Below are 25,240 nucleotides of genomic sequence, written 5' to 3' on the forward strand. Positions count from 1 at the left end.
TGCTCCTGATAGCCAAGACCCCAGAAGTCCCTGCCCAACTGACCCATTCCCTGAAGGGTGGGCCATGTGGGGTGGCCATGGGGTGGCAGGGGGCATGGCGGTGTGTGCCAGCAGATGGGACTGTCCTCGTGTGTGCACGTGGACCTCCCCTTGGGGCAGGATGGCTCTGAGGGCAGGTACGGGGGCGGGCAGACAGCACAGCTGGTCCTTCTCATGCCAACGTCCCTCGGCACAGAATCCAGAAGCGCCAAAGAAGTTTCGGTTGGAACCTCATCTTTGAGGTCATTATGAACGTGCATTTGTCGAAGTAGGAGAATAGAACACATTTTATTTAACAGTTAGAACTTGATTTGTAGGTTTACAGTATGGCCATGGATGGCGTGAGGCAACCATCTGTATTCTTGTCCCGGCCCTGCTGGCGTGTGGGGGGGGCGTGGGTCAGCCACCGAGCACACGCCCCGCCCAAGAGGCGGCCCGCGCGATACCCCTGCCTGCACTGCGCCTGGCACAGAAGAGCAGAGAATAAATATTGGCTGTGAGAGACGAATGAGATGATTCAAGTGAAATGCTTGGCAGGGTGAAATGTCAATAAATAGTAGCTATTACTGTTTGTTGAACAGACGAGCGGTACATGGGGCAGGGGGCTGAGACCCAGAAGCTGAGGTGCTTTGTGTGTGAGGAGGGAAAGGGCATTGCTGGCCTCAGGGTTCACACTTCCCTTCCAGAGGTGGTGCCCACCTCCTCCCAGCCCTGCAGGCCTCACCTTAGGACAAGGTGGGCCCCTGGCAGGCAGCCGGACAGCCAGGGCGCTGAGAAAGTCTAGGCGGTTCCCACCAGCATTATTTCCCCTCTGGGTCGAGAACAGCCGCGGCAGGTGTCCTGTTAGCCTTCAGGATGTCCCCAGGCCCAGGCAGAACCGGCAGAGGGGTGTGCAGGGGGTGTGGAGGGGAGGGGGCGCTGAAAGGTCTGACGGCGCCCTCCCAGGAGATGGTGTGAGAGGAGCCCGAGCTGGGCAGTCAGACTGCCCAGGGGACACTGAGCAGGTCACTTTGCCGCCACCACCGCCTCCCTCTCTTCGTTTGTCCAAGGGACTGTGTGTGGAGACGGTGTGGGTCAGGAGGCCGGTGCAGGGTACACACTGAGTGTGAAGAACCCATGGACACAACACGCGTGGGTCTGGGAAGGCCATGACCCAGAACAGAAGAGCAGATGGAAATGGCCCTCGTTGGCTTTAGACAGTGTCAGGCACGAGTTAGGCCGGAGGCAAGCCAGGCAGCAGGGGCACTGGAGGCAGCTACTCTGGGACTGACACCCCCTGCCCCGGGGGGCCCCCAGGTGCAGGCCTGATGAGGCCCAGAAGCCCCTCACCCAAACTCCTTTCCCCAGTGCCAACCATTGGGGAAAACAGTCTCATCCCAGCACATTCTCTCTCTCACACACAGTAGGTGTCACTGTAATAAAGAACAGAACCCAAGTAAGCCCCAAACAGGACAGGCCAGGGAAGGGGGGAAAATCACATTTTGCAAACTGCCCACCAGGGGTCACCATACTGCACCAAAAGGATGCAGATTTCACTCCGGCCTGTGCACCGGAGGGAGGCGGAGGGTCTCACAGATGAGTCCAGCCCAGCTGCCTCCAGCAGTCCAGCTTCCAAGGCAGGACCAGAGTCTTGGTGCCCAGTCCCGGGTCCGCAGCACCAGCTGCGGGGGCGGGATAGGGGCCCGCGGTCAGTGCGGCTGGAAGATGTCCGAGCATCGCTGCAGGATGAGCTCCACCACCTGGTTCTGGAACACCATGGTCATGGGCATGCTGGTTTCCTCGGTCTCCGGCCGCAGCAGCGTGGGCCCGAACACTATGGCCACGCTCTGCACCGACATGCGGTTCTGATCGCCGTGCTCGATCACCCTGCAGCGGGGAAGGGAGGGGAGGCGGGAATCAGGGCCCAGAGCTGGAGGGGGGCGTAGGGGGTCCGCCAGCACCCGCCTTCCCATCCCCGCGCCGCTCGCCGGCTCACCGGCATAGGTGCTGGAAGAGCAGCCGCAGCGTGTCGTGGTTGGGGGCGGGCAGCGAGCGCACCAAGTCCCGCACACAGCGGCTGCGCTGGGCCTGGTCCTGCAGCTCTGCGGAAGGGAGGGGTGGGTCGGCTCGGCGAGGGGACCTGAGGAGGAACTGAGTCCCGGCGCGGGGTGGGGAGTCCGGCCGCACCCTGCCCCGTTCGCCCCCCCCCCCCACCGCCCGCCTCCCCCTGGCGCTCACTGATGGCAGCGATGAACTGGCGGAAGTGCGAGAAGGGGAAGAGGGGCTCCGGCAGCTCTCGAAAGAAGAGTTTCAGGGCTCCGGTGATCACGTGGACGTCCTCCCAGCGCCCGTCGTCCAGGTCCAGGCGCTCATCTGCAGCAAGTGGGTGGGGGGGGGGGGGGTAAGGGGTCGGAAGAGGCGGTCAGCACCCTTTGGTGCCTTCAGGCCCTGGGGTGAGGGGCGGGAGCCGGGCCTCACCGTGGTCCACCTTGTAGCGAAGCTTCTGGATGGTGGCCAGGTTTCCACTGATGCGGTACAGGCCGTCGATGTCCAGCCCTGGGGCAGAGGGAGGCGCTGACCTCGGGCTTGGAGGGGACGGGGCTGAAGCTCCCGATCGGATTCCCACTCAGGGGCTTCCCTCCTTCCCCAGCCCCGCCCTCCCCAGGGCTCTCGGTCATTGGGTCCGGGAGGGAGGCCTTCAGGCGCCGCGCGTACCCCGGGCCTCGACGGTGCGGATGCACTGTTGCACGAAGCGCGGCACGGAGCTCCTTTCGCGCTCGCACAGCGCGGCCAGCGCGCAGCCGAACACCTGGTCTGGGGGAGAGGCTCATGAGCGCCGCCCGGCCTGGGGTCCCCCGCGCCGCGCGCTCCGGCTTCCCCAGGTACCTTTGATGTAGCCCTTCTCCCGCAGCGACTGCAGCGTCGGCCGCTTTAGCAGGAACTTGCGGAGCCTGTGCCGGACCCTGCTCAGGTCGCTCTCCGGGGTGGCTGCTCCTGGGCTCGGGAATGCGGGGCCGAGTCACTCGGTGGCGCGGGGATTGGCCAGGCTGGCCCCAGCCCCAGGGCGTAACCCCCGCCCCGACGCGGGGCTGGAGACTCTCTCCCCGCACCCACCTCCCTCCCCTCTCCGCGCGCACCTGCACCGGGCCGCGCCTCCTCCTCCCGCCAGCTTCCCAGGCGCTCGCTGGACCCGAAGTCCGCACTGCTGCTCTCGCTTTCCTCCTCCGGGGGCAGGTCTGCAGACTGCAATCACGCGGCCTCAGAGAGGCAGGGCCTGGGGCCAGCCGGAGACCCTTCTGGGACGGGGTGAGGGGCCCCCAATGCCCTCCCAGCTGGCCTGCTCCCTCCCAGCCAGGCCAGAGTTCACACTTCCCTTCTCCAGTTCCTTCCCCTGACATCCACCAGGGATTCTGAGGGAACCTCAGAGCGTTCACCTCCCTTGACTGCCTGGAGCCCTTTGGGTGTTGGAGACAGCCACCCTGCTCTGCTCCACTCTTTCTTATCCTGGCCCCCCTTGCCCACATTTTCCTAGTTTCTCTGCACACAGTCCGCGAGGTCAGCATTCCTCAGTATGGGGCTCCTAGTTCTGGACTTACAGTTCCAGCCGAGGCCTCAGCACTGCTAACAACTGCATCACCGCCCTTGGATTCCTACCTCTAGTAATACAGCCAAACTCTGTACTCAGTGTGGGCTCCTAAGGAATTAAAGGTCAAAAAGCCCCAGGTTGTTTCCTGGAGAAGAGTTGTCAGAGGGCGCCTGTCCCATCTGCATTTATGGAGGGAACAGTTTGAATCTAAAAAACTGTAGACTCTTCAATTTAATCCTTTAAAGTTTTCCTTTCTGATTTTAGCCTGTCATTCCAGCCTGAGGCTCTTCCTCCGATATTTCCTTTTCTTCCTGCCTCCCTTGAAATGGAACATTCCACTAGGATGTTCCCCCCCCCCCCACCCGGCCTGGAGAGATCTCCTCGTCGCGGCTGGCCATCCCATCCCCACCAGCCCTGGAGGCCCCAGGCTCTGCTCACCAGCTCCTGGATGCCCTCGCCAATGGCCTTGTGCCAGGTGCTGATGATGGCCTCGGAGTCATGCTGGATCAGGTACTCTGAGCCATCTCGGCTCCGCAGCTGGAGAGACACACGAGTTCTCAGTCATCTCTGGCTCCCCGGGTCGGCCCTGGGGTCAGGCCTCAGGGGTAGGCAGTGCGGGGGGGGGGGGGGGGGGGGGAGATACAGAAATGGTGAGGATGATCTGGCCTTGGCCCCAGGAACTGAGAGCACTATAGAACAAGGCCTTTACCCCAGGCCCAGGCATTCTGCCTTGTTAAAAGCAGTGACAGCCTATCTGTTACAGAGGGGCAAACCGAGGCCCTCTCAAAACATAACCAGTTCCTCTCTGAAAGGTTCATACAGAAGGAAAAACTATACAGTTACCCAGCAATACATCTCTCAGAACATTCATCCTGCTGGATGCCCAGGTGAGCTGAGCTGCCCCAGACCAACTGTTTTGGGAGGCCTATCACTGAAGTTTTCTGCGGCTCTGGGAGATGCACTGTGAAAATCTGCCAGGCCCCACTAACCTGGCCACGATCTAGAATGTGGGGCTGTCTCTCGAGAAAAATCCTAGAGGTGCCTGCGGGCCACCCCCTGAGGGGAGGGAGGATGGCACCTGCCAGCCAGGAAGCAGAGGGCTCCTCCATTTCCATTCAAGACTGTCAGCCTTTCCGACAGCTTGAGTAGCTTCCAAAAGTCCCATCTGCCTTCTAGTTCTTGCCAGAAAAGACAACTCGGAAGCATTTACTCAGCAGTGTTCTCCAAAGGCAAGACAGAGAGATGACATGGAGCACGGGCTGAAGGATGTCCCTCTAGGTCAGGGACGGAACCTGCCTAGCAACATCACCACCCTCGGCGCTGCCCAGCCTGGAGGAAGGCTCCAGACCCACCCACCAGAGCAGCTCAGGAGATCAAACTGCTTTTCCAGCCCTGCTCTGTGGATGTGCTGGTCTAGAACTGGAGGAAGCTTGGTGAATCTTCAGAAAGCTACACTCTCAAGCTCCCAGCACAACTGCTTTTTCTGAGCTGATTTGTGACTTTGTGCTTTTCGCTTTTATCACATTACCTGAAGCAGCCCGGAGGGTCCCTTACTAACCCACCCTGGAACCAGACCTAAAAATGGCTTCAAGAGCTAAGGATTGGGAAAAAGCTTTGTTCTCACTCAAAATATGGGAAATCCCACCCCCCCGCCCCACGCTCCACCAAAAGAGGAACCACGTCACTGATTCTCCTTCTCTCTTCACTTTGGCTACCAGGAAACCTGAGCTCATTTTTTTCAGCAATAGCCTCTCCCCTGTACATCATCGGCCCCATGGTGCCCCTTGCTCTAACTTGTGCCTGCTCCTGGCTTTTCAGTGGATTTGATCAGCTCCCCATGTGGTTTTTATTTGTTTATTTGTTTGTTTTTGTTTGTTTGTTTGGTTGGTTGGTTGTTGCTATTCTTGTTGTGACCTTCCTCAGAACTTCTGGGGACGGAGGTGACGACAAAGGTGTTGAAAAGCAAGACAACATGTGGACAGTGGAGGGGAGCCTGGGAAACTTGGGGCCCAGTAAATTCACTGAGGACCCAGTTCAGTTGGAAGCTTGGCTCTGACTGGCCAAAGCTGGTTTCCAACCTGTCAAAGTGAGTAGCCGGGGAGAGGGAGTCTCCTGTCTGGGAAGAGGGCTGTCCTTCCAGGCATGGATTTCATTCCCCAGAGGCCCCCTACTCCTCACCACCCTCCAGGACTATAAACTCAGTTCCTGGAGAGGGAACTGCAGAATCCATGGTGTCAGAAACACTGTGGACGACGGATCCCGAAGGTGGACACAATTTTGGCTTTGAGCCCTGAGAATTCCAGTCCCACTCTCCCCAGCTCCCCCTTCTTGAGGCTTGCCTACTGAGGGTCTCAAGCCATCAGTAAGCCCCCTTGCCTTCTCCCAATCCCCACCACTCACCTCCAGCACGTTCTTCCTGCTAGATTTGTCCTTGGGGGCCCAGGAGATGGAGGCCCCCCTGAGATCCACCGTGTACTCAGGGGTGGAGAGCTTGGGAGGCTGCCTCTGTGGGAGAGGGGAGAAGGGTTGGGGAGAGCACAGTTACAGGGACCTCTCAGCCCAGACAGGCCTGCCATGGCTCCGGGCTCCAATCCACCAGGCTCCCTTGGCTCCAGGGACAGGATGGGGAAGGGGTGCCCAGGGGTCCTGGGCCTACTGCCTGCCCACCCAGGACAGGAAAGGAGAAGGGGGCACAGCCCTCATCTCCGAGAGCAGGCGTGGCCCAGTCCCTAGCTGCATGCCCATCAGACTGGAGTGGCCATCCTCAAGGACTGCTCTCCATGTCCGGGGTGGCTGGAAGTGCTTGTCACAGTCTGAATCTGCTGTCGTCACCCCCTGCCAAGGCCCAGCTCCCCTGGCACTCATGTTCCACTGCTGCAGACTTAGCCATTGATAAGCCAGATCAAGTAAAGAGCCGCAGAAGTCAGGAGCAGATTGGGGTGGGGGGTGTCCCTGTCCTGGGACCCTGGGCCTCACCAGGCCGCCTGCAGCCGAGGCCTTCGAGTCCTTGAAGAATGTCAGGACGCCGCCCTCCAGCACCGTCCAGGACGCACTCCAGTGCTTCTTCCTAAGTTGGGGTGGGGAAGTGGGGGGTGACTGGGCTTGCACTGGCCCTGGGCTGAGGCCCCCATTCTCCCCCAGGAGCAGGGCACAGAGCTGAAAACACGACTCAGCTTGGGGCATCCGACGGTGAGGACTGGACTCCCAGTTCTCAAGGGACCCTAGGCAAGTCCCTATCTCTAGAGGCCTCAGGGTCCTCATGGGACCTCTTAGAAAGCTGCTCTGAGGATTAATAAGAGTCTGGCACACGGGCATCCTCAGTGAACGTCATCGTTAAGGTCCACCCTGTTCTGGGTGCTGCCAGGCGCTCACCGGAGCCGCTTTCCCTTGTCCACCGTCTTGGTGCGATGGAGCACCCCGGCCTTGTCCAGAGTCTTGTTCTGAGAAAGACAAGGGGAAAGAAGAGGCAGTTAACGGGGTGGCCACAGGGAGGCAGAGGCTAGTCTCCACAGCCAGCAGCTCCTTACAGGCTGGGCCTGAGTCACCGCTGAACCCTCTTTGCTGCTGGTGCTGGCGGGGTGCCTGCTCTCACCCCAGCAGGAGAGATCTCCTCTCCCCTCCCAACCTCACCCAGCCATGGGCCAGGGATGACCCAGACCCACGTTCATTCAGCCCAGCCTCTTGCTGGGGCCTGTGGGGGAGACATACCTGGCCCCGGCCCAGCCCCCACAACCTTCAGGAAGCTCCTATTTCTTCTCTGGGGGTCCTGCCAGGGCCTACAACCTTCTTCCCTTACCTTCTCCTCAGGGGGGCTGGCCTGGGCTGGGGTCTCACTGTTCTGGCTGGATTTGTGGATGCTTCGAGGGGCAGGGACAGGAACCTGAGGAGAAAGACACCATCATACGCAGTCCCTTCCCCCTCTCCCCAAGACTCTCCCGCTCCCAGTTGGTTACCTGGGGCAGCTCCCACTGAACGGAGGCGTCATCTGGGTTGTAGAAGTAGGGCTTCCCGTATTGGTCCTCCAACCTCACCCACTGCGGGGAGAGGGGTGGTCAGGCCTCCCAGCCCACCTCGTGGGAGGGCAGGCAAAGTTCCTCTTGGACCAGAACCCGATATAGCCCCAAGGAGTTGGGAGGGTCAGGTGTGGGCAATGGGGTGTCTTGGAGCCCGCCCAGGAGCTGCAGTTGACGGTGTTAAGGTGAGCTACTATAAGAGCTGGAGGGATGACCGAGGGGCTGTCTGGCCATATCTGCCCGCTGCCCGTACCTGCTCCTGGGTGAAGTGGTTGGTGTAGAGCGTCTGCCCATCGGGGCTCACTCGGAGAGACCAGCCGGGGGGCGTGGCCAAAGGAGAGCCGGACCGGGGCTCACTGAAAGAGCCCACGGGGGAATAGTCCTCCTCAGGGTAACTGGTCAGCGACTCGGGGTAATCCGTCTCAGGGGTAGGGGGCTGCAGGGAGCAAAGACCGAGTCGGAGGGTCTCAGGGCCAGTACGCACCCTTGGCCCCGCCCTTTTAGACCAGACCACGCCCCCACGAGCAGTTGAAGGCTGTAGGAGAGCAGGAGGCGGGGTCTGAAGCCTCCGAGCCACCCCGCCCACCCGGACCAGGCCCCGCCCCCTCACCCTCTGGTCCCTGGGGCTGATTGGGCTCAGGCCGGGCTGCATCTCCAGCTCGTCCTCTGGCTCGTCCTCGGTCTCGTCCTCCCAGACGGTCTCGCCTGTCAGCGGGTTGTAGAAGAACACCCTGCGGCTCTCCTCATCCCAGTACTGACCCCAGTCGGTCTCGAGGCTCTCGCGGCTGCCCACCGAGGCGGGGGAGGTGGCCGGGCTGGCGATGCCCTCAGCAGCCTCGAAGGGCGACTCCCAGGTGGTCACGCCCGTGTCTGGGTTGTAGTAGTAGGGGCGTCCGCTGCCCGCGTCCGTGTGCGTCTCCCACGCCGGGGGACGGGGGCCCGCGGTGGAGTCCGGAGAAGAGACCAAAGAAGGCTGCCTCTCTACGTTCTCATACACGGGCTCCGGGGGGTCGTCCACCTGTGGGAGGAGAAAGGAAACGTGACCTTCCAGGCAGGCAGCCCCGGGGTCACACAGCCCTGACTCAGCTGCTTTGGCAAGTTAGAGCACCCCCTGCTTCAGTTGCACCAGCTGCACAACATCTGCCCTGCCCGCTCCGGAAACTGTAGTGAAGACAGAATGAGGAAATATTCTTGACAGTGCATTGCAAAGTATGAAATGTCCCACATGCGTAGGGCAGTTACATTGTTTACTGACAATAATCAGATATTAGGGCGCCTGGGTGGCTCAGTGGGTTAAGCCTCTGCCTTTGGCTCAGGTCATAATCTCAGCGTCCTGGGACTGAGCCCCACATCAGGCTCTCTGCTCAGCAGGGAGCCTGCTTCTCCCTCTCTCTCTGCCTGCCTCTCTGCCTACTTGTGATCTCTCTGTCAAATAAATGAATAAAATCTTAAAAACAACAACAACAATAATCAGTTACGAATAACTGAGTTCTCCCAGGTCACATGGGGTCAGCCCCCCCAACCACACTCTGCATTCCCCCCCTCCACCTCCTTCCTTCCTGGCCCTGAAAGCTCTGCGACTGGAGTCAGTACTACCTCTGGATCTGGCACTGAAATGTCCTGAATGTGGGTTTTGCAGGGCTCAGAATCAACGGCAGAGAAGGGAAAGGGGGAGGAGAGTCGGATGGGAGGAAGGAAGGAGGGGCAAGGAGAGATGAGCCCCTCCTGCCCCCCAAAGGAAAGCAAGGTGGGCTGGAGGCTTTAGTCACACAGAACATGAGTCTGATCATGCTCAACACGCCATTGCTCCTTGCCGCCACGGGGCAAAGTCTGCGCCTTCACAGGGCACCAGAGTTGTCTGTCACTTGCCCGTCCTCCACCTTATTTCCTGCCATTCCTGGCCCCTTGCCTTGAACTTTAAGCTCTGGTAGCAGGGAGCTGCTGGAGGCCCCACCCTCTGGGCTGAACCCATGCACAGTCCACCTAGGTCCACCCCCCCCCCCCCCTTTCTCACCCGGCCAACTCCAAGTCCTTCTTCAGGACTCAGCTCAGGTGTCAGGTTCAAGACCTTTCCCGAGATTCTGCTAGTGCGCCCACCACAGCCCAGCACCCTCGGGCTGCCAGAGGGATCGGTAACAATACTATCAAACCCCGGGCAGCAGCACAGCAGCAGCAGATTAATACTCTTTTTTTTTTTTTTTAAAAGATTTTATTTATTTGAGAGAGCAAGCGAGTGAAAGAGAGCAGCAGTGGGGTGAGGGGCAGAGGGAGAAACAGACTCTCATGCAGCGGGGGGCTGGAGGGGGGTTTGATACTGGGACCCCAGGATCATGACCTGAGCAGAAGGCAGATGCTTAACCAACTGAGCCACCCAGGCACCCCAGATTAATACTGTTTCTTTTTTTTTTTTCCTTTTTAGATTTATTTATTTGACACAGAGAGAGAGCACAAGCAGGGAGTGTGGCAGGGAGAAGAAGAGGGAGAAACAGGCTCCCTGCTGAGCAGAGTCCCGTGTGGGGCTCGAGCCCAGGACCCTGAGATCATGACCTGAGCCAAAGGCAGAGGCTTAACTGACAGAGCCACCCAGGCACCCCAATACTGTTTCTAAGGATATATAATGCTATAAGGGAAAAGTAGATTTCAACAGAGCGAACAGCTATAGTTCCAATTATGCGTTTTTAGAAACCTTCCAAAAGCTAACAGAGGTTATCTCTGGGTGGTATAATTACAGGGATTATTTTTCTTAAAACTGTGTATAATAACCGCCCCCCTGCCACTGTTTTTAATCACAGAAGTTCCTCTGTTGCTTAATGATGCCTTCACTAATCTGTAAGCTCCTCAAGAGGGAAATCAAGTCTTTAGGTAAGCACCCGACGACACATTGATGTGTCCCACAAAGATTCACCTGCCCGGTGCAGGCACCGTTCTAGGCACTGGGAATGCAGCAGTGAACAAAGGGACCCCAATGCCCTACTGGGCAGTCTGTGTGAATGGTCAGGGAGAGGGCAGGGAGCCCAGCAGGGTGATGAGCGAAATGCATGCACGTCCATGATAACGACTGCTCGCAAGGTGACCAACTCTCAGACAAGCAGTGGACAAGCCAGAGGACAGAGCCAAGAGGGGCTCTGGTTCTCACCACACCCAGCTGCCCGACCCCCACAGCACTCCCTTTGTCTCCAGTTCCCGCCCCTGGCCCACAAGCAGGTGGCTGGCCTGCCTCTCTTCCCCCAAGCTGACCACCGTCTCTCAGGGTCCCTCTGTAGCCCCTCACAGATAGGCAAGGCCTTGGAAAAGGAAAGAGGAAAGAAGGGAGGAGCCCCCTAAGTCTGGGAGATGTCCTGCTCCAAAACCCAGCTCACCCACCTCCTGAGAAGGCCAGAGGACGGAGGCGCCCCCGGGGCCCCGTGATGCAGAGGCCCTCAGGGGCAGGTCCCAGGCATGGAGGGAGCAGGAAGAGCCAGGTACACCAGTTCCTCTCTCTTCTCCCTCCCCACATAAGGTCTTGTGTGGCTGAGACAGGACCCTCTATGCCACGTTTTCTTTCGCTAGGCCTGTTTCAGCCCTTCCGAGCATCCAGGATTCTAGCCTGCAGACCCTCCCCCAATCACAAAAGTGGTCTTCCTAGCTCTGGACCTTTGCTCTAGTGGGGTCCTGGAACCCCTGCTCTCATGATCTGCCCTCGCTGTGGCTCCACTCCAAGCCTCCTGGCAGGAGAGGACTTCTCCCTCAGGAGAGATGCCTAACCCGCTGTCACTGTCTTCATGCCCTTGTGACGGGCTGGCAGTGCTCTGCCCTGCTGGCCCATTCATCGTCCGCCTCTGCCTACCTCCTCTGACCCCAAAGGCAGTTTTTTTTTTTTTTTAAAGATTTTATTTATTTATTTGACAGAGAGAGATCACAATTAGGCAGAGAGGCAGGCAGAGAGAGGAGGGGAAGCAGGTTCCCTGCCGAGCAGAGAGCCCGATGTGGGGCTCGATCCCAGGACCCTGGCTCAGGACCTGAGCCAAAGGCAGAGGCTTTAACCCACTGAGCCACCCAGGCGCCCCAAGGCAGGGGTTTTTTGAGAGCAAGACCCAGGGTGACATAATTGACCTCAGTCGCCCTCTAGCAGGTGGCCCAATGCCCTGAGGCATGCAGCCTGTCCACCAAAGGGACTTACTGCCTGAGTTCGCAAGCCAAGGCCAAGCTACACTTCAACAACAACCAATACACACACACACACACACACACACACACACCTGACACTTCAGGAGAGACTGGATTCGCTTTGAACACGGGCTTCCTGGGAATGAGGGTTTAGCGCGGGAGCCAGGAGACTCCTTGGGAGGATGGCATGGAGGCGGTGGGCAGAGGAAGGTGGGTTGCCCAGACATGCCTCCTGCCCACCCCCGCTGGACCCACTGAGGCAGCAGCCTTCCCGTCCCTGCGACAGGGGCTGGAAGGTCATATGGAGGCACGGGAAGAGATGAGCTAAGGAAGGATCCAGGCTATTTGGAGCGGGGATTTCCACCTACAGGCTGCTCGTCCTGGCTAGGAGTGCAAGGGGAGTCCCAGGTCAGTCCGTTTGAGGGGATCTTGCACAAAGAACACCCCTAGCGGAGGCAGAGCAGACCTAGGAGATGGAGGGTTAGGGCCCCAGCATGGGAAGGCTGTCACGAGGAAGGGGAGACACAGGCTGTCACGAGGAAGGGGAGACACAGGATCACACTGTGGGGATCCAGACTGCAGGTCAGAGGCCAAAAGGGGGCAGGCAGGGCCCCCTGGAAGCAGGCACATTCTAAGGATCGGGGCTGCCCCCGAGACACAGGCTGCTTCAGGAGGCAGTCAGGGGCCTCCACTGGAGATGAGCCGGCAGAGCCCAGTCCCTGTTAGCGAGGCTGCAGCCCGGTGGAGGGAGCTGGACCGCAGCAGCCATGAGGTCCCTTCAAACTCTAGAACCCTTTATAGGGCCCCCACAGTGCTAAGACCGAGGCGCTTTCCTGGCAGAGCCAGGATCAGACTGGAAGCCAGGTGGGGCCAGTCCCTCTGGGCCCTCTGGCCTTCAAGAGGAAGCCTGAAGGTAGAGCAGGGCCTACCACCTCGGGCCCCCAACTCATAGAGGCCCAGACTACACCCCATCATAATCTAGCAACAGGGTCCTGACGAGGGCAACGGCAGCTCTTAAGGCCCAGACCCACATCACGACAGCGACAAGGGGTCCTCCAGTAGGAAAGGGGGAAGTGATCCCCCGCCTCAGGCCAGAGGGCAGAGCCAAGAGGGGCTCTGGTTCTCACCACACCCAGCTGCCCGACCCCCACAGCACTCCCTTTGTCTCCAGTTCCTGCCCCTGGCCCACAAGCAGGTGGCTGGCCTGCCTCTCTTCCCCCAAGCTGACCACCGTCTCTCAGGGTCCCTCTGTAGCCCCTCACGGATAGGCAAGGCCTTGGAAAAGGAAAGAGGAAAGAAGGGAGGAGCCCCCTAAGTCTGGGAGATGTCCTGCTCCAAAACCCAGCTCACCCACCTCCTGAGAAGGCCAGAGGACGGAGGTGCCCCCGGGGCCCCGTGATGCAGAGGCCCTCAGCCATCCCCATCAGAGGCTGAGCTTGCCCCAAAATGCCAGGGTCCCCTACCTGTACCCGCTGGGCCCGACTCCGCCTCTTGGTCAGCTTGGCAATCATGTCCACCATCCTGTGCCCTCGGAGCTGCTGGGACAGAGCCCTGGGAAGGTTTCAGGGGTGGAGCCAAGGGGGCACAACCCCAGGGCTGGCACAGGGCAACGGGGAAACAAGAAGTTGCTCTGAGATGGAGGGAAGCTGAGCCTCCAGCCCATTTCCTGTTGGGGCTGCGGAAGTGCTGCCTGAGACAGAGGCTGCCTGAGATAGGGTGGGGTGGGGTGGTGTGGGGGTGTCTCAGGCCGGGTATTTTTATGTGTCCCGGTGAGCCTTCCTGCTCAATGCTCTGATCGCTGGCGGGTTCTGAGTCCCAGGCCGGCTCCCGCCGTGGAGCAGGAGGGCACTAGAACCATGGGTGCGGGAGGGGGCGACTGCATGGCTCAGAGCAGGCGGAGGGGGGCAGCTGGGTGCCCGGCGCCTGGGCTCACCTAGACAGAACACGGAGTGGCCCTCAATTCCCCCAAAGCACGGGGAGGATGTGATGGGGAAGAGGAAGCTGGTGTGTGTGTGTGTGCTGCAGGCGGGGGAACGTCTCAAAGAGGAAGGGGCCTGGGCAGCTGTCATATCAGAGGCAGCCAGCGTCTGGAGTCTTCCAGCCACACAGAGGACAGGAGGGATTTTGACCACATCACAATCCACTCGCCTGACTGTCTGAGGCTGCCTCCTCCGGCCTTGGCCACCAAGATGCGTGCACCCGCCCTTGCCAGCGTGTCCAGTCACTCTCCCAGGACCCAGAGAAGGGGACAGGGACTAGCTCCTCCACAGCCCTACAACCAACAGCTTCCCCTGGCCTCCTCTCTCTTCACCCTTTCGCCAGGTGGGTGTTCAAACCCCAGCCACGCACAACGGGCACAGCATGTCCTGGGTGAGACGCTGCGCTCCCCTCCCAGCCCTTGGGGACCACCTTGTCTTACTAACACCCTCACAGGTGCCTCCTCCCCAGCTCCAGAGGCCAGGCAGCACCCTGCCACCCACTCACCCACCGCCCCCGGCTCTCCCACAAGGCTCCACAAAGGCTGCCCAGCTCCTGCTTCAGGCTCGGAACGCCACCTTCCACCCCGGATCCCAGACCCCTTGTGGGCTGCTCTCCCGTTTCAGTAAGCCTCCTGTCCCCAGCCCTGGCCTGACTTTTCCCCCTGCCCATGTCCCCCAGGAAGGCCACTCTTTCCCTGCACCTACTATGGCCTCAGGACAGGGACACCCAAGTAGCGCCCGGCATGGTGTAGATTGGGAGTGTGGGACATTGGCGCAGACCACAGCCAGCGCAAGCCAGGGACTTCGGCCCTACTGTGCCCTCAAAGCTCTAGTACCCTACCATCCCTTGTGGGGCACGGAAGCCTGGAATGCTGGGGGCAGAGAGGCTTGGAGTCCTCCCACTTGTCACACACATGACGCATCCTGCTGCCCCCGCCCTGAGGGACACAGGCCATACACATGTTAGGTCACCAGGGGAGACGCAGCCAGGCCCAGGAGACCGGCAGAGCCTCTGTAAATGCCAGGGCAGCCGGCAGCAGGGAGGAGCCGGGGTGGGGAAGGAGAGAGAGGAGGCAGGTTGGGGAGCCCGGGCCCTTAGCACTGGCCTGCTCTAGAATTAGGAGGGGGGTGGTCTCCCCGTGGCAGGAAACAAGAGTGACAGTACAGGTGACTGGGACCACAGAAAATGCAGGCCACGTGCTGCTTCTTCCCAGGAAGAAGTCTGGCCCCATGCCCCGGGGGCTCCCAGAGGGCTCTGGCCCCACATCCTGGGGACAGAGCCAAAGCCACACAGCTCTAGGCTGCTGGCTCCTCCGGCCTCCAGTCCAGGCCTCCCCTCCCTGGGGAGAGGAGGTGCGACCACAGCAGCCTCCCCCGCTAACCACACCCTCACACCTCTCCTTGCCTCCGTAGGCACATGGTGGAGGAGGGGACAGAACAAGCCAGCTGCACACTGGCCGCCTCTCCAGCCCTCTGTCCTCACCCTTTCTCCCCAAAAGCTTCACAAGCAGGTGCAACCAGAAAATCCTACCAGTTCTCTGGGGCCAGAGGCAAAAGAAATGCCTGCAAACCAGTGACTAGAGCCCAGAGACTGGCTCAGGGGGTCAACAGAGAGGACAGGACCTCCGTTGCTGACTCCAGGCCAGCCAGGCTGGGTGGAGGAAGAGTGGAGAATAAACTGTGATCTTTGCCTCAGGGAACTTAGTGCAGTGCCCAGAACTGGCATCCTTCCCTCCCCTGAGCACGCCCTCTCCAGGACAGAGTCCGAGCCTCACCGTATCCGCCCCTAGCCCTGACCGACAAGTCCACCAGTATGCAATGGGTCACCCTCCAGGGTCTTCAAGCCTCAGAATGGTGGGGAACCATGCCTGGAGCTGCCAAGTACCGCCTCCCCCAACCCCGAACCCGGAGAGTCTGGTATAAGTGATTTGGGCTGCGGCTCAGACATGTTGTGTTAAGGTGAGGCTCGGTGTAATCTTACTGCTTTGCCCTGAAGCTTGAGGGTCCCAACACAGTAGCCCTGGGGTTTGGAGCAGAAGCATTGTCATTGGGTTAAAAGGAAAAAAAGAATGAAGCAGGATTCAGGGACATGGCTCCTCACATGGATTGTGCCCTAGCTTCTCTCTGGACAGCCCCTTGAATCTCTGGGCCTTTGTCTCTTTATCCATAGAATGGGCTATCTGTCATTCTCTCCCCACCTGCAAGGCTGGCTTCCGTGAAAACGTCAAGCAGGCCCCTGAGTTCTGCCCCCTGCACCGGGGACCGTGGGGAAGAAGGCAGGGTTGTACTTCTGCTTTTCTGCTTCTCGGTTTCGATGGAGTGCCCTTGGCTCTGGACTCTGCCCCCAGCCTTTCGGTGGCCTCATGGGACTGTGTGCTTGGCCGGCTCCTCCAGGGCAGGTGGGGCCTGGGCGGAGCCCCTTCACCACTCCCACACCCTGTGCTCTGGACAAGGCTAGCCGACACCCAGGGTGTCTCCCAAGGCTGGGCCAGGAGGAATGAGAAACCGTCTGTCAAGGGAACTGCGGACCTGCGGAGAGGCTATACTCGGGAGCCAGTCTAGGGAGGAGAATGTGGCCGGGGCTTCAAATGTAGCCTCCTCACTTTCCCAGTGGAGGGACCAGGTGCCCCTGTCCAAAGTGACCTCCCCGAGCAGGCCCAGGGGGATCCCAGGATCCCACCGCCTCTCTCGCTCGCCCAGAAGCAGCTGTTCCTCAAATCTCTAACCCCTCCCATTTGACTGCCTTTGACCCTTTGGCATTTCAACAAACTTGAGGTCTCTCCATCTTATTTTAATTTCTTTCTTAAGATTTTATTTATTTCTTTGACAGAAAGAGAAAGCGAGAGTGAGAGAGAGAGAGAGAGAGAGAGAGAGCGAGCACGTGCACCTGTGGGGGGTGGGGGAGGAAGAAGGAGATGCAGGCTTCCCGCTGAGCAGGGATCCTGACTGGGGAAGTGGGGCTTGAACCCAGGAGCCTGGGACCATGACCTGAGCTGAAGGCAGACGTTTAGCCAACCGAGTCACCCAGGCGCCCTGAGGTCTCTCCAATCAAAAGCAAAAGGAGGCCCCTGGACCCAGCTCCGCCTGCCTCCTTTTCAGAGCCCACTTCTTGAAGGCGGGCGTGTCCCCACCATCCTGCTGGTCACCCTGACGTCCAGCCCACAGCTCGTGTGTCCTGTGACTTCCTTCGTGACAAATGCGGTCCTTGTCGGGTGTGATTCCCCTCCAGCACTTAGTCCTTACAGCCCTCTCCCTCCTCCTCTGGTGCCTGCTGGACTCTGGGCCCGTGCTCCTCTTTCTCTGTCTACGTCCTTGATGCTTGGTCCCCCCTTTGCTTTTCTGCTGTCCTGGGGAAGCCCAGCCAGCTCTGTTCGCGTAACCACCTGCCCGCGCAGCTCCAGGAGCAGGCCCCCGACTGCTGCCCTGGGTGTCCTTGATACAACTCCAGAGCTGCACATCCCAAACTGCGGACACCTTCCTTCTCCTGCTTCCCATCTGGGCATCATCTCAGTTGTTCAAGCCGAGACCTAGGGTCACTGAGCCCGGTGACCGGAGCTGCCTAAGCCTTTCAGACCTGTCAGTCCACACATATCACCAACATCGGGGGAACACGGCAACACCACCACGAGGAAGCAAACAGTCAAATCCAGAATGAATGTTCTATGGGGCAACAGATCTAGCCTCTGTCAGGGCAGGAGGAGAGGGAGGGGACCATCAAGAGAGACTGAAGGGACAGTCTAGTGGAATGCATGGTTCTCGAGTTGACCTTGGTTCAAACGAACTGCCTGGGAGAGATCTGTTCCAGGACAACGAGGGACTTTCAACTATGGCCTGGGTCCGAGATGCTATTAAGGAACTAATGTGAATTTTGTTAGATATAATAATGGTTATGGTGCTGTGATTATGGAGAAAACACCTTTAAGACATATATGCTGAATTTTGGCGGGATGAGATATGATAAAGTCTGGAATTTATTGTTTCTTGGCAAAAAAAAAAAAAGAACAAACCTGGCAAGCAGTAATTGTTAAATCCAAGTAATAGGTATGAATTATATTCCTTTTACTATTCTTCTGGTTTCTTTGTATGTTTTAAAATCTTCCTAACAGAAAGGGAAAACACCTCCCTTAGACTTTTTTAGTCTTCTGTATTCTCCGTGTTACGACTCCGTGAAGTGTTCATCGTTTCTTATCCAGAAAGACTGGCCCTTCCGACTCTTTCCCCTGCACCCCCCCCCCCCCAGTAGTAATTTCTTTATGATGTGGCTCTGGTGCTAGGAATTTTGGAAATATGGCAGCTTAAACATGTCCTGCTCCTCTCCTCCCCCCACTGCGACCCTCTATGAAGGGGCTGTGCCAGCCGGTGGGCAGGGCTGGCTGGCATGGGCGGAGTGCCTGAGACAGAAGCTGGAACTCAGGAGGCCCCGGGGCAGACCTGACCCACCATAAGACCCTAAGGGCAAGGCAGGGTGACCTGAGGAGAGCAAAATAGGTGGGCTCAGCGCTCTCTGCTGGAAAGCTGGGAATGCCGAGGGGCAGGGAGCAGGGAGAATTTCTGATGGTGTCTTTGCAGGGGACCTGGCCAGCTAGCCCCACCGGCCCCCTGGCAGAGACACCATTCCTCTGCTCTAGGGCCCCATCAAGTGGGGGGTACTCCAACAGCTCAGTCCCAGCCCCAACGAGCAAAGACACATCAATCCCACTCCTCTGGCAAGCCTGTAGCTGGAGAGAGTTGGAGCAGAAAGAACCCCCAAATCGGCCGGAGCTGGCAGACCTTAATTCAGCGGGGTCCGGACCTGCTGTGGACCACTCACAAACCCCGGTGAGAGGAGGAGCTTGTCAGTAAAGGTGATGGGACAGCTGGACAGCCAACCAGGAAAAAAAAATCATTAACAGAGGTTCTACATCTCACTCTGTCCGCTCAGATACACCCCCCAAAGGATCAAAGAGTCAGACATAAGTGAAACCCGAAAAAAAAAAAAAAAAGACTCAAAGAGGAAAACGTGAGCAAAATTCTATTTAAAAAAAAAAAAAAGACCTTGGGGCGCCTGGGTGACTCAGTTGGTTGAGTGACTGCCTTTGGATCAGGTTATGAACCTGGAGTCCTAGGATCGAGTCCCGCATCAGGCTCCCCACTTGGCAGGGAGTCTGCTGCTCCCTCTGACCCTCCCCCCTCATGCTCTCTCTCTCTCTCTCTCTCTCTCTATCTCAAATAAATAAATAAAATCTTAGAAAAAAAGATCTTGATGACAGAGACTCAAAATCCAAAAGCCATAAGATTAGTGATTTCTACATTAAGTGATTTGTGCGGCCAAAACATGACATAAGCAAAGTCAGAAGACAAACGTGGGGAGACTCCAGCCCACGCTGGAGATCCAAGGCTGGTCTCCCTCGAACGGCAAAGCATCCTAATAACTGATAAGTAAAACCAATACCTCGACAGAAAAGGGAACACAGGCTATGAATAGACCGGTCACAGAAAAAGGAAAAACAAACAGACCCTACATCTATGAAAAGATGCTCACTCTCCCTGAAAAGAGAAATGCAAATCCCAGCTGCTTTTGGAACATATATTTTACTACTGGATCGGCAGAAACCAACATCTCGTCAACACGTGGTTAGCAAGGCTGTGGGGAATCAAACGCTCACATCGGCGCTGGTGGGAATGTAACCTGGTATAAGGCCCACGGACAGGGAGAGCAATTTGGCAAAATTGAACAAATACCCATCGTTTACCTTTCCGCCCAGCGATCCTATTTCTGGGATTCATCCTTGATTTACCACCTGCACATCCACGAAACATTATTTATTATAGCTTTGTGCGTAATGGCAAGAGCTGGGAGATAGTCCAAGGGCCCATCAACCATGGAGCTGCTGAAGAATTTATGACACATCCCTACAAGGAAAACCCATGTAGCTACAAGGAAGGGGACTGATACTCTCTGTGCGCGATCTCCAAGGTACGTTGTTAAATCAAAAAGGCAAAAAATAAGCAAGATATAGGGTTGTGTGTACTGCTTACTACCTATATGTAAGGGAGACAGAAAAATCATGGAATCAAATGTGGTTTCACACAAGTTTGTATTTGTATAAAATGACTCCGGAAGAGTAGGAAAGAATGAATGAAAGTGGCGACTTAGAGCTGACGGAGAGCAGGCACAGAAGCAGGGGTACGTGTGGGAGTTTTTATTTTATACTTAAAAAAAGGAATTTATTTATTTATTTGACAGAGAGACAGAATGAGAGAGGGAACACAAGCATGGGGAGTGGGTGGGAAAGGGAGAAGCAGGCTTCCCGCGGAGTAGGGAGCCTGATGTAGGGCTCGATCCCAGGACCCTGAGATCATGACCCGAGCCAAAGGCAGAGGCTTAACCGACTGAGCCACCCAGGTGTCCCACATGATCTAATTAAGAAAATCTTGCTATTAGCAAGATAGAGGAGCCAGAAAACACAAGGACAACCCAAACAACACCAAAAAAAAAATTCTTAAGGAGATTCAAGTAAAGCACATAAGAGAGAGAGAGAGAAAAGACTATTTTAGAACATAGAATATATCATTGCGTTACTCACTGAAGGTGAGGATAGAGAGTCATACTCCAGACTCAAATCTGTGGCCTGGAAGATAAAGCAGGAGGAATCTCTCAGAACAAATGCACACAGAGATAAGAAAGAAAGAGGGCAAAACTACAAAACTGGAGAAGCCCGTCAAGAGAGCCAACATGCCAACATGCAAATGAAATGAAAGAAAAAGTCAAAGACACAACAATCATGCAACAAACAGATTTCTCTAAACTGAAAAAAAAAAAAAAAAAGATCCAAGGCTGTGTATAGACACTGATGGGGTTCTGTGAGTTCCGGGGGAGAGGTGAGTGCTGAGAAAAAGAATCCCCATCTCTGCACATCCCAGAGCATGTTTGACTAAGAATCCCAGGGACAAGCAGAAACCATGAATGAAATGCCAAGTGTCACAGGACAACGGGAGTGACAGGCGGAGGAGAAAAGAATCAGTAGCAGCCTGATAGAAGGGGGAAAGCAAACCACAGGAAAACCAATACATGTAATTAATCCATTAGGAACAAAATCCAGTAGGCTGGATCCGTTAGTAAACAAAATCGCAAAAGAGTGCATTATCCCATCAGAAGACAGTCAGCTTGGATTTCAAAATTCAGTGGTATCACACACACACACACACACACACACACACACACACACACACACTTAAGAAAGACACTTAAGAATGTGATAACGTTGAAACTTAAAGGATACCGAGAGATACTGGCGAGTGCAAAAAATAAAATCAAATAAAATACAAAGAGTGGCCAGGTTCTTAAGAGGAAAGGCGGAGTTTAGGGTTGCAAGGACCCCACGGGATAAAGAGGGACACCAAGTTGTGATACAAAGGCAAGCTCTGTGAAGACAGAGCAGTCCAGATCGGGGCGCTCCCAGCAGCACTCTAGCTCAACGTCAAAAGCGAAAGCTACTCAAAGTACAAGAAGAACTTGTTTGAGAAAATCTGAGTGGGAGATGTAATAAACCTCTATCAGACCTGGCGTAAAAGACAAAACCAAGAAGAGATCTACAAAGGAAACCCACATTTCAATAATAGCGTCCACCATGGGGCGCCTGGGTGGCTCAGTGGGTTGAAGCCTCTGCCTTTGGTTTGGGTCATGCTCTCTGCTTGGCGGGGAACCTGTTTCCTTCTCTATCTCTCTCTGCCTGCCTCTCTGCCTACTTGTAATCTCTGTATGCCAAATAAATAAATAAAATCTTTAAAAAAAATAATAGCGTCCATCAGCTTGGCTTGATCTCGGGGAGCGGGGGGCTGATGTCCTTTAAATGGAAAATACACAATTTTTCCACGGCTAGGAAAAACCTAGAAAAAAATCCTTTCCTCGGTCACAAAGGAATCCATAAGTAAATTTAGAAGTAAATTTAGAAGGTTTTGCAAATTGAGGAAAAAAATGAATGCTTTCCTAATCAAAAACCAAAATGGCCAAAATGAACAAGAATGAATGGAAAACTTGGAAAGATCCAATTACCGTTGAAGAGAAAGTCTGCCCCTGACAAAGCACCAGGCCCAGAGGGGTTCACGGAGGAGGCCGAATGGTAGAAACCTTTGGGATGCACCTGCTGTCGCCCTCCCTTGGCCGGGAGGAGACCCGAGGTTTCTCTCTGGCCGCGGCACCTGCAGGTTCTCCCACCACAACAGATGGGAACCCTGGGTTTGTTTGCCCAGCTCTCTACCCCAGTCAGCGGCCTGAGGGCAGGGACCACCTTGTGTCCCACTGCCTCCCAGTGCCAGTCCACCCCTGCTCCGTCCTGAATCAAGGACACAGTAAGTGAAAAATCACAGAGCTGTTGTCAGTGCCCTGGGGTGCCCAAGGTCTGCAAAACTCCCCCACCCAGAGCCAAGCAGGATGGATGGAGAGAAACCAAAATGCTAGCAGTCATTAGATGGAGATGTCCCCCCATTCGCCAAATATTCGCAGTGGCATGAAACTGTTTTTATGGGGGGAAGAGTAATTGGCAAATTCAGATGATGCCAGGAGCACTCCAGTTGCTTAGACAGGGCGGGGGGAAGGTGGCTGGGGGGAGCTGGGGGCGGGCCCCTTCTGGCACCTTTCTTGGTTCCTCTGGCTTCCTCTCTCTGGCCAAGCTGACCCAGGCCCTGGGACAGACATGGAAGCTTTGATAGGGACCCCTGCTCTGTTCCCCTGGTGCCTCAGGCTGGACCTCCACCCAGGGGAGGGAGACGATGCGGGGCGGCACCCGGAGGAGCCCAGAGCGTGGGTCCTGCAGGCCTCGCTATGCTTTCGCAGCTGCTCTGGAAGTCCCCTCAACACCACAGTCCTTCCTCCGTTTGGCAAGAGATCCTCCTGAACTTTAGCAAGAACCCCTGTGTCCCTCGGACCCAGTCCCCGGCAGCCCCCTTTCCCAATGCCAAGCAACATGAACTGTCCCTGACAGGGTCTAGAACCCTGACCCCTTTCGGATCAGCTGACCCCAGTCATGCTGATGGGCTTTCCCACGCTGAGAGCCGGGCACTGACTGGTCATCGGAGTTGCCTTTCAGTGTCGCATGCCTGGCCCTCCCCACTGCTGGACACAGACAGCCCCAGGAAAGGGAGAGCAAACAGATGGAGAGAGAAGCCGGCTGCTGGGGCTCAGGGGAGCTCACCCAGGGGACCCCACCAAGCCATGGGGGCTGCCATGCCCTGGGGGTTTCCTCCTTTCTGCCCAAGGAGTGGTGGGTGGGGAGGACCACTGGTGGCCGGGAATGTGGGCCGAGGATGGGAGGGGGCTACCCAAGAACCTGCTCCTTCATGGGTCAGGCCAGGGGCTGGGCAGAGGGGCTCCAGGGTCAGCCTGGGGCTGCAGGTGAGTCAGGCCAGGTGTGAAGAAACCGGCTGGGCCACCCCAGGGCAGCTGACCTCCCTGGGTGGGGGAGGGGGTGAGGAGAAAGACCAGATGAGGGGGACTCACTGGACCCTCCTCCCCGGCCTCAGCTCCCCTGCTCTTACTAGACTCCCTTTCCAGAGGGCCCCCGGCTTGTCCCAAAGGGAGATCCGGGTGGGTCTGTCCAAGTCCATTTCCTTTGTCCCAATCAGAGCTGCCTGGGGTGGCTCTTGGAGTGTGTCCCAAGGAGTGGGTGCCAGGCCTATGATCCCGAGAGGAGGGCGAGGCACCGGGCAGGTGGGTTTCAGCGGGGGTCCGGGAAAAGAGCAGGCGTAGGTGAGGGAAGGAAGGGGGAGAGTGGGAAGTCTGCCACGTCACGCCCCCCCTGTGCCCCATTCGGAGTTGAGGGGTCACTCACAGTTCTCAGCAGAGGACACGGAACCAGACCGCCCTGGGGCTCCTTCCAGTTGGGGTTGCCTACTCAGGTGACGCGCCTCCTGGGCCGGCTCCCCGGGGAAGCTGCGGAGGCCCGGGGCTCTCCTGCCTGTGGCCAGTGCCTGGGCAGCAGGGGTGGGTTCCAGGCCCCACTGCCGACCTGGGCCTCTCCACCTCCGAGGCCCTGGGGCGGGGATGGTGACCACACCCTGAAATCCCGGAGTCAGCAGGTCCCCACTCCTCCCCACCCCGCCTGTGGCCCCAGGGGAGGAGTCTCAGGGGCCCCTCCCCCAGGCTTCCAGGCTCCCAAAGCCCCTCCTTTGAAGGGGTGGGGGCAGAAAGCTCCCACTTGCAAAGCCCTCCTCCTTCTCTCCCTCCTCCGGAGGTACGCCTCTGCCCTCTCCCGGGACGGCTGGGTCTCCTCCTAGGCCCCCCCCCCCCCCCCCGGGGCCGCGTGGGAGATGAAGGTTTGGAATTCCTGCGTCCCTCCCCGTGGCCCGTGCCCAGGACTGGGCACATACAGGCCTCTTAGGGAACCCGTATTCGCCTCTGGCTTGTACTGTCCCTGCCGAGGGAAACGGCCAAGCCCGCAGGCAACCTGGCTGAGACTGAACCTGGTGGCCTGCACAGGGCTGGGGGTCAGGAAGCATGGAAGTGACTTGCTCTCGGCCACCTCCTGCCTGGGGTACCTTCAGCCAGCCACTAACCCCTCTCTGAACCTCTGCATTCTGGCAAAGGGGGGCACCCATGCCTGCCTTCTGAGCTGCTGGGAGGATGAGCCTTTAGGTGAGAGCCCACGGGACCATTAGCCCCTTTGGGACAGGGTCATGACATGTCATGTGTGACACACTTTGTGTCCACAGGGTCCAACCCTCTGACTGGGACACACCAGGTGCTCATTACGGGCTAGTTGATTGGAGGGTGAATGACAAGACCGGAAAATGCCACCTGAGGTGGAGGCTTCTCTCTTCTTGGGGGGGGGGGGGTCCTCTGCCTCTGCCGACGGCCCCACGCCCATGCCACCCTCTCGCCTTGGCCATTGGTGTACCCTCCGCGAGACGACCCTGATCACATCCTTGCCCCTTGCCTCAGAGTCAGCGGGTCGCTCCCCCTCTGCCCGGGCACCCCCTTGGCCTCTCTCCCCCAGTCCTGTCTCACCAACCCCCTCCTCACCATCCGCAGCCTCCCGCTCTTCTGGGCCCTGACCACTCACTTCAATTGGGGGAGCCTTGCCTCTTGGCCTCACCTGCCTCTGGCCACACAGCGTCTCTCCCTTCCCTGCCAAGCTTCTGAGCTGTCTACACGTGCCCTGTGTCCTCACCTTCATCCCTCTGACGTCTGCCTTCTGCCTGTAGTAACCCCTTGACCTGCTCCTGATAAGGTGGTTGGGTGACCTTGCGGTCACCATGTCTGATAAACGTTTAATGGCCTTTATCTGACTTCTCCTTCCTTCTGGACACTTCTCGGTGTCTGGGCCAGCACTCTCCTGCTTTCCGCCTTGCTCCCGTCTTCCTCTCCACACGCTCTCCGAAGCCGCATCTCCAGCACCACAGGCTGAGGGCCTTCTCCTGGGCAGCAGGCGGAGCTATCCCGCTGCTCTCTGGCCGTCACCACCGGATAAACAGACCACTGTCTGCGAGGTATACAACTGGGAGACGGGGACGCATCCCGC

The 25,240-nt window shown here is 57.6% G+C and overlaps 1 protein-coding gene across 2 annotated transcripts in view; it reads right to left on the minus strand.

Moving 5' to 3' along the window:
* Nucleotides 1-314: 314 nt before the first annotated feature.
* ARHGAP27 (Rho GTPase activating protein 27) overlaps nucleotides 315-25,240 on the minus strand; it is a 28,284-nt gene continuing 3,358 nt past the window's right edge. Inside the window, exons 1-16 of one of the 2 annotated variants that reach the window (XM_045984148.1) lie at nucleotides 13,227-13,357; nucleotides 8,228-8,635; nucleotides 7,871-8,053; nucleotides 7,558-7,638; nucleotides 7,401-7,484; nucleotides 6,977-7,044; nucleotides 6,581-6,671; nucleotides 6,005-6,109; nucleotides 4,043-4,141; nucleotides 3,156-3,261; nucleotides 2,905-3,012; nucleotides 2,734-2,832; nucleotides 2,497-2,574; nucleotides 2,257-2,391; nucleotides 2,015-2,120; nucleotides 315-1,905 (exon numbers count right to left, since the gene is read on the minus strand). In XM_045984148.1, coding sequence (XP_045840104.1) covers nucleotides 1,728-1,905; nucleotides 2,015-2,120; nucleotides 2,257-2,391; nucleotides 2,497-2,574; nucleotides 2,734-2,832; nucleotides 2,905-3,012; nucleotides 3,156-3,261; nucleotides 4,043-4,141; nucleotides 6,005-6,109; nucleotides 6,581-6,671; nucleotides 6,977-7,044; nucleotides 7,401-7,484; nucleotides 7,558-7,638; nucleotides 7,871-8,053; nucleotides 8,228-8,635; nucleotides 13,227-13,283 — 1,986 coding nt within the window. In that variant the 5' untranslated portion in view covers nucleotides 13,284-13,357 and the 3' untranslated portion in view covers nucleotides 315-1,727. Of the gene's footprint in view, nucleotides 1,906-2,014; nucleotides 2,121-2,256; nucleotides 2,392-2,496; nucleotides 2,575-2,733; nucleotides 2,833-2,904; nucleotides 3,013-3,155; nucleotides 3,262-4,042; nucleotides 4,142-6,004; nucleotides 6,110-6,580; nucleotides 6,672-6,976; nucleotides 7,045-7,400; nucleotides 7,485-7,557; nucleotides 7,639-7,870; nucleotides 8,054-8,227; nucleotides 8,636-13,226; nucleotides 13,358-25,240 lie in introns of those variants that run through there. The other variant, XM_045984147.1, reaches the window with a different exon arrangement.

This window comes from Meles meles, chromosome 18, assembly GCF_922984935.1.
Source record: "Meles meles chromosome 18, mMelMel3.1 paternal haplotype, whole genome shotgun sequence".
Lineage (NCBI taxonomy): Eukaryota > Metazoa > Chordata > Mammalia > Carnivora > Mustelidae > Meles > Meles meles.